This window comes from Phoenix dactylifera, chromosome 14 (genome assembly GCF_051530095.1).
Source record: "Phoenix dactylifera cultivar Ajwa chromosome 14, Ajwa_hap1_PhDact_Kaust_v1.1, whole genome shotgun sequence".
NCBI lineage: Eukaryota > Viridiplantae > Streptophyta > Magnoliopsida > Arecales > Arecaceae > Phoenix > Phoenix dactylifera.
Window position 1 is genome coordinate 21,289,038 of NC_143203.1, and position 12,515 is coordinate 21,301,552.

At 41.2% G+C, this 12,515-nt stretch overlaps 2 protein-coding genes across 3 annotated transcripts; both read left to right on the forward strand.

Annotated features, from left to right (window-relative positions):
* Nucleotides 1-198: 198 nt before the first annotated feature.
* On the forward strand, nt 199-5,673 carry LOC103703471 (Protein kinase superfamily protein). Of its 2 annotated transcripts, XM_088710909.2 has the most exons (6): nt 1,610-1,868; nt 2,622-2,809; nt 2,895-3,084; nt 3,172-3,563; nt 5,034-5,112; nt 5,212-5,557. In XM_088710909.2, exons 1-6 carry the CDS (start codon nt 1,748-1,750, stop codon nt 5,409-5,411), a joined length of 1,170 nt encoding a protein of 389 aa, XP_088567035.1. In that variant the 5' UTR covers nt 1,610-1,747; the 3' UTR covers nt 5,412-5,557. The 2 variants fall into 2 exon arrangements, with proteins under 2 accessions (XP_008784546.1, XP_088567035.1); XM_008786324.6 differs by having other exon boundaries at nt 199-1,868; nt 5,034-5,673.
* A 2,441-nt stretch (nt 5,674-8,114) lies between these two features.
* Nucleotides 8,115-10,289, forward strand: CYP77B1 (cytochrome P450, family 77, subfamily B, polypeptide 1). Its single transcript, XM_088710903.2, has one exon. It carries the CDS (start codon nt 8,512-8,514, stop codon nt 10,057-10,059), a length of 1,548 nt encoding a protein of 515 aa, XP_088567029.2. The 5' UTR covers nt 8,115-8,511; the 3' UTR covers nt 10,060-10,289.
* The last annotated feature ends 2,226 nt before the right edge of the window (nt 10,290-12,515 follow it).

Genomic DNA, 12,515 nt, shown 5'->3' on the forward strand with positions numbered 1-12,515 from the left:
TCAAAACATACTCATGTTGTTAGCTATGGCATGACTGATGAGTACCCAGCGGTGAAGCAGAATTTTAGATACAAGTGCTTTAATATTCTCAAATGTTGTACATGTAGTATAGTGTCATGACTATTCTCCAATTTATACTATTCGCACGTGTTCTAAATGTACTGTGATAGAACAAACGTATGCTTCTCTTTCGGGCAGGAGGTAACTCTTTAATTGCAATACATTCTGGCCTGGCATTGTGATTAGATGTGTGCGTGCTCATTGCCTCCAGATCAAAGTGGTGATAAAAACAAGGTTCTTTTTATTGTTGTGAATTGTGATGTAATTTTCCTTGCCTTTTGGTTAATTAGAATGATATCTAATTGATACAGCTGATGAAATGTCATGGAAATGGAGTCCCTCAAAGATACAAGCATTAGGCTACGAAGGAATATGTGAAGGATTCTGATGTTGTTACCAAGGAATGCGGCTACGAATAGACAAACCAAGAGTCTGATAGCTCCTGGTTTAGTTGTGGGCCTCACATAAGATAGACTTCATGCAACTGGGTCCAAATGAAGCTAATTAGAAATAACAAAGAATAGTCTCACAAATTGGATCACATTTTGATCTGGATACAGAATTTCTCTCTTTGTATTACACAAAAATATTGCTACTAATCTGTAACATGCAACCATAAGTAAAAGATACCAGCAATAAAATGCAGAATAATATATAAAAATCAGATATATTTTCTCCCAATTATCATGATAACTCTAATTAAATTTTTTCCTTAGATCCTAAATTCTAGAAAACATGATTTTAAAACTATTAAACTATGAGGAGGAGTCCAAGGGTGAAACAAGCTCCTTAAGTTGGGATTTGCATGGTTTTTATGCATAACAAGTAAAAATGCAAATTTATATCAATTTATCAGCCAACCAAAATATATCGATTTCACGTTGCAATACTTTATTGATGTGGTTGGTAGTGTAGACCAGGGTTTCAGTCGTCCTTGATGTATATTTCATGCAATATTCTTTTATTTAGTGGGAGGTCAGTTCCTCTTTTACTCTCCCTCTTTCATCACACCAAGGAAATGAGTGGTGGCTAGCCACCAATTTCCTAGCCTAATTAAAAAAAAAAGGGTCATACATGATGACTAGGTGTTTAGAAGTTGGATGCCCCCCAAAATAACAAGCACATCCCAACCCAAACGTAAACCGTGTTCTAGAATTAATTCTTATTTTTCTTCCTCTTCTTTTTTTCTTTTTTTTTTTCTGAAAAAAAAAACACTTCATAACCTAGAATAACGGTAGCCTCCTCCACTTGTACCGGCGATCATTCCACCCAACCGAATTTCCAGGCCAGCTCAATCCAAAAATTCGTAAAATAAGCCAAAAAAACAAAAAAAAGAAGCCTGTGTTATCTAAATTTAGCTGTATCCTTCCGTATTCGAGCAAGACAAACCGTTTCTCTCCATTGGTAATATTGAAGGAGGAGGAGGAGAGAAGACCAACAAGAATAACAAAAGATCATTTGGAACCTACCATTTCTTTCAGAACTTTGCCTTCACAAATTCTTCCGCCATTGCTGCCCCGAGTGGACCGACTCTCGGGTCGATTCACGAAGGCACAGCAGACATCTCGTCATTCCAATTCGATTGGGGTGGTCGAGAAGCTAGCATTTCATTTTTCTTTTCTTGCTGGGTTTATTTGAAGTTTCCAGGATTGATAAGTTCGACTAAGGAGGGAAGGAGAAGGGTGCGATGGGTTGCTTTTCATGTTTTAGATCGTTATATGTGAAGGATGAGTCCCCGAAGAAGTCCGAGGTGCCAAAAGAAGGGAATGCGCTGGCCTCTCTTGTTCATAACATCTCACTCGAATCAGGTATGAATTTCACTTAAATTCATACGCGTTATGATTAATTGGCTTCATGTTGGTATTAGAAATTCTAAATTTTTCTGCCATTAATTTATTGGTTTTTGCGTGATTGTGCCTAATGACAATTTGAAATGATGCTTTGTCATTTGTGGTTTAGTATTTCTGGATTGGATGGCTTGATTTGGTTTTATAATCCATGGAATATGCTTAGAAATTGAAATGAATTATAGTTTGTTCAGCAAGTTGTTATTACTCTATTTTCTGCAAAAAAAAAAAACAAATTAATCTGTATCGTCGTGCTGTACTATTCCTGAAATTGTCTTTATTTTTCTGATTACCATTACAATGATCTATGAAGGGGATGTATGTTTTCGGGTTCAAACCTTATCATCAGATTACTAAGATGAGCACATGAGTATGCCTTGTTGCTTTTATAGCAATTTATCATGCGTTTTTAGATCTCCACAAGGGATAGCAGGTTTTGCCCTGGTTTTCTTATTCCAGATGGATGTCTTTTTTTTTTATAAAAAAAAAATTGCTTCTGGAGTTAATGATCCACTTCAGAGTTAAAAAAAAATTAAGCTTTTGCAAGTGAAAAATTTATCTACCACTTCCTTCTATTAAATTCTATGCATAATAAATTAGTAAAACAAAAAAATCCTTTCTGTTGCAGAACCAATTTTTAACATCAAGCAGTAGAATATGTGTCTCCTTCTACATTAAAACATCAACATAAAAGTGCTTACACTTGATGTATAGATGCCAGCCAAAAGCATAGGATTGCAGCTGAAGAGATCTTAAGGATTGGCAACAATGGGAATAACTCAGCTCGGGTTTTCACATATGCTGAACTTCAAGCAGCAACTAAGAACTTCAAAGCTGAATGTCTTCTTGGTGAAGGTGGATTCGGAAGAGTGTACAAAGGGCACCTTGAGGATACCAATCAAGTAATGCCAATTCTAGTTTTTGCTCATTTGATTCCAACTAAGTGAATTAATTGGGCTGCTCTAATGCTCATTTCACCTTCCTCAGGATATTGCTGTCAAGCAGCTTGATAGGAATGGCTTACAGGGGAACAGAGAGTTCCTTGTTGAAGTACTGATGCTTAGTCTCCTCCATCATCCAAACCTTGTTAATTTGATTGGATATTGCACCGATGGTGATCACAGAATTTTAGTCTATGAATACATGCCAAATGGTTCATTGGAGGATCATCTTCTGGGTAAGCCTCCAAGACTTTGAATTTCCATTTTATATCCATCTAGTGAAGATTTCTCCGCTAATTGAATTCATGTAATGGATTTTACAGATCTTGCTCCAAATAAGAAGCCATTGGACTGGAATACAAGGATGAAAATAGCTGAAGGTGCAGCAAAAGGCCTCGAGTATTTACACGATATTGCGAATCCACCAGTAATCTATCGAGATTTCAAAGCATCTAACATTCTTCTCGATGAAGACTACAACCCGAAATTATCTGATTTTGGCCTAGCTAAGGTTGGACCTGTTGGAGATAAGAGCCATGTATCGACAAGGGTGATGGGTACCTATGGCTATTGTGCTCCAGAGTATGCATTAACAGGTCAATTAACAACGATGTCCGATGTGTACAGTTTTGGGGTTGTGTTTTTGGAGATCATTACAGGAAGGAGAGCCATAGACACATCGAGACCATCAAATGAGCAAAACCTCGTCCAGTGGGTATGTCTGGTGAATAAAGTCTTTAGCTAAGTAGATAATACAGCATGACACCTTTGCCTTGGTATTTACCTGCACAGGGCTATCACAGCATTCTTCCATCTGCAGCTTAATTTACTCTTCTCAATAATTTTCATAAACCATCCAAGATAGGCATCTTTCAAGAAACTTTTTTTTCAATTTTGTGGGCATGGCTATAAAAATTAATTAGCATCTCCTTGTTTCAGAATTTTTCATATGAATCATGACATCAGTCTAAAGTTCTTTATATTCTCTAAGCTGAAAATTAAAGTATGCTGTGTATTGATACCTACATTATTTTGTATCTTATCCACCTTGATGTGTGGACTTGGATCAACTTAAATGACATCAATCTACTCTGAGTAGAACTTGGGAATTCCATAGGATACAAACCTTTATGCAAAGATATACTCGGTGTCAACTTGATACTTGATCATGGATTTGTGCAAGTACCTTTATGGTCTATCACCTGAAAACCATCCACCTGATTAGGTACTGATTAGAAGGTGCCAACTTATCACTTGGTGGCTGTACCATTGACCTAGATTCATATCTTGCCTTCACCAAGGTTTGGGGCTTAGAGGTATTTGGGGAGGGACTTACCCCCATTATATAGCTTATTTTCGACAGGCCTCTGCTATCCAAATTATAAAAGCATATGATTAGCAATCAATTTTTTTGTCAAAATAATAATAATAATAATAATAATAATAATGAAATTTTACTTAAATGGCTTCCTTGTATAGGGTGAATGACAAATTTAACCATGGTGTGCAAAACCTGAGATATTTCTGATTTAGTTGATTAACCAAGTAACCTCATCCATTTATTTTTAAGGTGGTCATGTTCGTCTAAGTCCACGGAACACAATTTATCAATTTATGATAGAAATAGATGACTTATGCTGCGAATTATAAGATAAATCAAGATCTTATTTTAAGACTCCATTGACTATAGTCAGAATTTTTGTAATTTTCTATTTCAGCATTGAAAATTTGTAATAGATTTCACCAATTATGTGACCCTATCTTGAAATAGAGACCCTAATCCAGCTAATTATATTAAAATGTCATGCACAATTTTTCCAAGTATCTTGCAATCATAGTACCTTCAAATTTCAATAATGTCATGTTTCAATATAAAATTGCATCTCTCTATTCTCTTGCATTACTAGATTTGTTCTTTTGCTGTTTTCCTCCTTTGACATTTTGCTGTTTTACTTTTGTTTGGTGATGATCTTATAGCTGGTATATTATTGTGATTTGGGCTATAGTTTGCTTTCATTCTTTTTAGTTGTTTTCTTCTGAAGATATTTGGAACTCTTTATTCGCTTTGCTGATTTTGCTACCTCTTGTTCAAAAAAAAAAAAGAAAAAAAGATGGTCATCCTTTTTTTTATTTAATTTATTTAATTGAAAAATATTTGACATATATTATTAATAATATTTTACAGGCAGAACCACTCTTTAAAGACAAGAAGAGGTTTGTGGAAATGGCTGATCCCTTACTCGAAGGGAATTACCCCCTAAAAGGTTTGTATCAAGCTCTTGCAGTTGCAGCAATGTGTCTTCAAGAAGAAGCAAGCTCACGCCCACTAATCAGTGATGTTGTAACTGCTCTTGAGTATCTAGTTGTTTCATACTATGATAAAAAGGAAACTATTCCTCGGAGATTGCTCTCTCAAGGTTCAAAGACAGAGGAAAATACTTACAGCAGCAGTCAAGAGGAAGATCTTAGGCAAATAAACCATGAGGAGGAAGTGACCGTACAAGTGCAAGAAACTCTTTCATCTTCAAGAAGAGAAGAGGAAGGAACTTTGGAAAGGTCTTAAGATAAGACTAGCACGATAGTGCTGCAAAAACAAGACCTAGTACTGCTTCGATTTATTTATGCTTTGGAACCTTTTGAGTATAAATCCTTTGGAACTTCTAATGTAATGGTTTCCTTGTTAATGTTTCTTTTGATGAACCTTGCACTTATCTTTGACTTCGAGTCGCTCTTTATATGGGGAACTTTATGCTGCTCAAATGTTAATGAGATGTTCCATAAGATGATGGACAAATATTTAAATCAAAAAATTTAAATATTGCACATATACTTTGACCCTAATCACCCTATGGATGTGTGTGATTACTCAATAGGAATTTATGACATGGAAAGTAAAAACCTTTAATCGTTGCCATGTAACCTTTATATGCAACAACTTGGTTTCGCTTATTATGTGAAACGTCAGAAGATCAGGAGACCATACAAATTTAAACTCACGAAGGAAACCAAAGATGAGTTCCACATTGCATTTGATAGATTTTGTAATACTAGAAACAAATCATACATTTAATTAGATTTTTTATGAAGCATTCAACTTTTATTAGTATGGTGGAAACACTCACCCAGTCTTTGATTAATAATATTTAGCAAGATTTACCGTTTTGGTATCAAAATCAGTATCGACTGCTGCGGTACCTAGGTCTTGGTAGTATTAGTGATTCTTAGAATATTGAATTTACTGTCATTAGATCAAAAAAGAAAAGAAAAAATGTTTTGTTCTTAAAGAACAACTTCCGCCTATCGGTTATAGTGCAAACTGTTGCCTTAATCTTAATTTTCGGTGCAAATTAGATTAGCTTCTATACAAACTGAACCAAGAAATAGATCAAAAGACACATAAATAGCTAGATTTTATCTTCTTATTATTTAATTCTGATCTTAAATCGTAAATGCCGGAGATATAATAGTATCCAAAACAACACCTAAATTCCATATGATTATCTTGCTACTCTCCTCCTTGAACTAATCTATTGACCCTTTTGAATGGCCTTGAATGATCTTTGCTCAACACTTGGTTCTCCTCCTAATAATAGTGACAGCAGCAGCAACGACACTAGTTCTAGAATCTCAAGAGATTTATCTGCAGGTGCTAATAATAGTAATGGTGACTCAATCTCTTTGGGCCATTTTGTAGGTCCTAACTCTTGGTGATGATATCAAAATTTGTATACTTTTTAAAATATATTTAAATAAAAATAGATATTTTAGTAGGCTTATTATGTGATTAAATGAGATGGTGGCTACTGGCTGGCACCTGCTGGGAAAGGATAATCCGGCTGAAGGTGCCTCATGCTTTCATGCAGAAATGGTTGCCATCACCTCGATCGGTGCATGCATCCACCCGCAGTGGAACTCCGGCCAGGCCGCCTCATCCCAATGCTCCCAGCCGAGACAAGGTAAGAGTCCTGGATATTACTTTAATGGAGAAAACCTCCATAGGTGCCAACCCTTCGGCACCTGGGACGCCAAACGAAGCTTCCCCTTCTGGTTTCAAGACAACCAGCCAAAATATCAGCCAACCATTACTCTACGTCCCTTCAAACTTGAAAGCTTTACCAACCATTAACACTGCTTCATCATGTGGCAGAACTCACAATGCAAACACAGCGGGGGCAATGCGAATACGATGCATCGGAAACTAGCTTACAGCATTTATTGTAAGATCCCGAGCAATTTATAATACAGCATCCTCCATTATTTTTACTGCCCATCCCATTCTATCTCCGTACCAACTTGGCACTGACCAAAACCCCTCTCTACCAACCACTACGCCCCCCAAGCTTAAAGACGGGATGGTTTCTCACTTTCTCTCGAGCACCTACCGCGTGCCCAGTTTCTTAATTTGTATCCTCCCCAATGGCTATCTCCAACCCCTCCCTGACCCCGCATTTAAACACAATAAAAATTCGCTGCATTTAGCTGGCGGATGTCTCTCGTAATTCGCTCCCCATCTCCTCTCCCCTCTTATACGTACGCTTCACATATAGCTCCGCATCTTCTTCTCCTTTTGGCATTTCATATTGCTCTTAAATGTGTACATCCAGCTATATGTACAAAAAAGGCAACCGAATTGGCCGCTCTTTTTACCTTCCAATACACATGCGCCGCATAAAAGAAATCTCTCCCTAACTAATATGCGGATTCCTCAAATTAATAAATGGTCATCTCCAAATCTATCCACTCATCGTATCCAGTCAATCACCATGGAGGAGTCACCTTCCAGATAGATCCCATCTGCACCAAGTACCATCCTTATATAGGAGACGCCCTCTCAGGCTGCCCAAAGCTCCACCTCAATAGCGGTCAAACCAGGGGTGCATTGCCTCCTGCCACAATCAGCCTGCTCTGGAGATCTCTGATCACAAAGCCTACTCCTCCGTAAACTCCATCCGCTGACCTGCCGCCATCGAAATTAACTTTGAGATGACCAAGAGGTGGAGGCACCCAGAATAATAGGACGAATCTGGACGCTGTGACAGCAGAACGGGTACCCCAGATATCCCTGGCCATCTCATAGGATCTCGACGCAGTTGCCATGATAATCTCCGCAGCATGCCGAAAAGTTCTGTCCACCACTATCTGTCTTCGAAGTTGACCGACTGTCCTTAAAGAGACATGCATTTCTATCCAACCATGTGTGATAGGCCAAGTAGCTTCACTCTCCCTTATTTCACCTGTACACTCTTTCTACTTCCTCCTTGTATACGACTGCTTACTCCTACTTCCACTTCCCTTCTCCTAACTCCACCTTTATCCACTCTCCCTTCGCTCATTATATATACCACCGGCTCTCCAGTTCTCCTCACTGCTTCTCTTTCTCCATCTCTCCCCCCAGCCGGCCCATTTCACATCTCTAGTGCTCCTCATCGAGTTGTATAGTACCATCCATCCCCTCCTTCCTTGGAAACCATTAAAACTTCCTTCCTCTCTTCCCTGCACCACAACTACTACTAGTATCACTTTCACTCCGCTCCGTTATAGTAATTCTCATTTGTGTCCTCGTTCGACCCCCACCACCACTTTGACTAGAGCTACGTAGTACGTACTACCACCGCCACCACCTTTTCTATTCGAGCTGCTGCTACTATCACCAGTCTAAAGCCATGGATCTCATCGATCTCCTTGTAATTCTCGCCACCTTCCTACTAGGGGCGCTGTGGTGGCGGCGGTGGTCGCGCAGCGGAGGCAGCGGTGCGCCCGGGGAGCTCCCACCGGGCCCCCCGGGGTGGCCGGTGGTGGGCAACCTCTTCCAAGTGATCCTCCAGCGCCGACCTTTCATGTACGTGGTGCGCGACCTCCGGACGCGCTACGGCCCCATCTTCACGATGCGCATGGGCCAGCGCACTCTTATCATCGTCACCTCCGCCGACCTCATCCATGAAGCCCTCGTCCAGAAGGGCCCCCTCTTCGCCAGCCGCCCCTCCGACTCCCTCACACGCCTCCTCTTCAGCGCCGGCAAGTGCACCATCAACTCCGCCGCGTACGGCCCTCTCTGGCGCTCCCTCCGCCGCAACTTCGTCGCCGAGATCGTCAGCCCCGCCCGCGTCAAGCAGTTCGGCTGGATCCGCGACTGGGCCATCGCCAACCACCTCGCCCGCCTCCGCGCCGAGTACAAGCGGACCGGCGCCGCCCAAGTGATGAGCAATTGCCGGCTAACCATCTGCAGCATCCTGGCCTGCATCTGCTTCGGTGCCAAGGTCCCCGAAGACCACGTCCGCGAGATCGAAGCTGTTCTCAAGGACGTCATGATGATGACGACGCCGAAGCTCCCGGACTTCCTCCCGATGCTCACTCCGCTCTTCCGCGGCCAGCTTTCGGAGGCGAAGAAGCTAAGAAAGAGGCAAATGGACTGCCTTCTCCCGTTGGTGAGGGCCCGTAGGGCGTTTGTGAAGAGTGGAGGGGAGAAGGACGCCAACTCTCCATGGGAAATGGTGAGCCTGGTCGGCGAGGCCTACATCGACTCGTTGTTCGCGTTGGAGCCGGCCGGGAGGGGCCGGCTCGGGGAGGAGGAGCTGGTGACGCTGTGCTCGGAGGTGATGAGCGCCGGCACCGACACCAGTGCAACCGCACTCGAGTGGGCATTGCTGCATCTGGTTCTCGATCAAGCTGCTCAGGAGCGCCTCCACAAAGAGATCGTCGGAAAGGTCGGGTCGGAGAAGGGGAAGAAGATCACGGAGACCGACGTCCAGGGGATGGGCTACTTGCAGGCGGTGGTGAAGGAGACGCTGCGGCGGCACCCCCCGAGCCACTTCGTGCTGTCGCACGCAGCGACGAGGGAGACGGAGCTGGCGGGGTACCGCATCCCGGCGGACGCGAGCGTGGAGTTCTACACGGCGTGGGTGACGGAGGACCCGAGCGTGTGGGAGAACCCGGAGGAGTGGCGGCCGGAGCGGTTCGAGGAAGGTGGCGACGGGCGGGAGACGGACGTGACGGGGACGCGAGGGGTGAGGATGATGCCGTTCGGCGCCGGGAGGAGGATCTGCCCGGCGGCGATGCTGGGGTTGCTCCACGTGCAGCTGATGCTGGCGAGGATGGTGAGGGACTTCCGGTGGGTCGCCGTGCCCGGGGAGCGGCCGGACCCGACGGAGACCTTTGCGTTCACTGTGGTGATGAAGAATTCCCTAAGGGCGGCCATCGTGGAGAGGGACTGATGGCAGCGTTACGTTAATTACCACTCGGAAGTCGGAACCTACAACTACGTAATTAGTTTAATTTGCCGCTTAAATGTTTTAGTAACTCAAATTAATATATTCTAAATGAAGAGTCACTCAGCTGCTGCATTGTGTTCATGTTGCTCCATTTAATTGCTTCATGTATTTATATATCATGTCATGAGGCAAGGTGAAATATTAATCGTTGTATCCCGCTTTGGATATTCCAATCTGGTTCACTGCCATTTTCTTTTCTTCTTCTTCTTCTTCTTTTTTATCTACAGACTGAATTTTTTAGCTCAATGATGGATCGTAGTTCTCTGCTGGCCTTGAATTGGGTGGGCAAGGAAGAGAGAATTTGAGTTAAAGCCCACAATTTTTTGGTAATGATCTTTGCCTCATCCTCTTCCCCGTCCTTGCATGCCCACCATCTTGTCCACCTCCACCTCCTTCTTCCCCCTCCATGGAACCCTGCCTCCATTCCCACCATTTTCTATGCCTTCATGAACGACGCCATGCACCCTCCTCTGTTCTCTGCAACACCTTGCTGCCTTCCTCTCATCTTCTACTTCTCCCTGCTGCAACGTACACGTTGCAGTCCTCGTATCGATCATCCTATTAAGAAAATATATTGTTAGATTACTCACGTAAACCTGTTAAGATCCCATGGGACATTAAGACAGCTCCGAGCATTTATTCTAGCACGCGATCGTCAGACCTGCATAAAAAGGAATAAAAAGGCTCAATAGCTTTGATGGGATGAACTCCACAAAGTGAGTTAAATGCTCCTTGCAGCGGCAGCTGATGGTTGCCATAATGAGCATTAAATTTCCTCCCGACCATCCTGTCTCCGTCGCCGTGGCCTTCGCGGAGGCGTTGCATTGGGCTGAGAACCAGTTTGTGATGCAGCGGCCCCACGGGCATGTGCTGGTTTGAACAATAGTTGGACCAAATCATTGCCTGGACGACCCCTGCATCCCTCCATGCCGAACAGCTTAAAAGCAGCTGTGCGGCAACGATATGGACGTCAAGAAGGCTGCAAGTGGGTCAAGTCAATTGGTGAACTAGATCAATGGAAATCCAGCCCCTGCTCATGTCTTTGTTTTTTTTTTTTTTGGGGATAAGTTTTTGGTACCCATGTTTTATTTCTTGACTTGGCGAGTTTGGACTAGAAGAGTGGCCTCCTGTTTATTAATTAAATAATTTAAAATTTTGATATTTATGACATTCCCATATATAGACAACTTGATTTTTTGAGTAGATAAAGTTTGACTTTAATCTTTATTTCTATCTCATCTCTAAAATCCAATGGGACAGCGCAATATTTGTCAGGATTTATGAAAGAGATGCATTCGTACGTTAGAAAAAAGAAATTTTTTATCCATCAAGTTTGCTCATTTTGGCCGCTTCTTTATTTCGCTAGTTTGATTAGAAAATATTTCAAGAAGAGCATGTCAAAGTTCGTTATATCTTGAGATTAGACTCAAATATTTGTAGCTGGACCGAACAAATTCTACTCTAAAAAAAACACTACATTTATTAGATAATATCTGTAACTTATTCTATTTTATTTGATCATGCTATTTATTAAATAATAAAAATAATAATATTAAATTAAAAGATTTTCTAACACTGCATTGCTTGTAAGTTTAAGTAGCTTAGTTAGATTTTCATTTTCATCCAAACCTTATTTAATTCAACTCCGTTCCATCATTTTGTGCTCATGATTGAATCTGTTGAAAGTTGACTTTTGAAGCCGTAATTGATGCATCGTTTTGAACTATAGGCATCCCCAACTCAATTAGAACTGCAAGTCAAATCCTGGTTTCCAACCAATCGTGAACCTTTAATAAGAGAGCATGATACTTGGGTTTGTTAGCGACAAAAACAAAAGTTAGTTTTGCTCAAAAAAAAAATCTTGGTACCATAATATTTTATACATTTAATTTTGTGCTGTACAAAAAATGATAACTGCAAAAAATATCTTTTAACATTTAAGTAGCATTTGCAAAAAATATCTTTTAACATTTCCATTTAATACCTAGCATACTACTGATAACTGCATTTTTTTTCTGTACAAAATAATAGATGTATTTCAGTCTTAATATCTTTACGAATTTGTAAGATAACCTTGCACAACTAAATTCACTTACAAAAGGATCATACGCACACACTAAAATACTATAATTTGTCCACTTCACTTAAAGTATTAAAAAGTTAAGGTGTTGCATACACCCTTTGTCACACACTAGCTAATGAATAGCCACTAAAACAGCAGAGAGAACCAAACTTTTGGTCAACATACTCTAATCAATAATTTGGGCAAGAAATTGAGCTACCCATAATCCTAAATCAAATCCTATCAAAACGGATAACCAACATGAAATTCATTAATAAGAAAAGTTTTTAAAAATTAAATACACCACACAACATGCCAACAACCAATCGTTAAGACA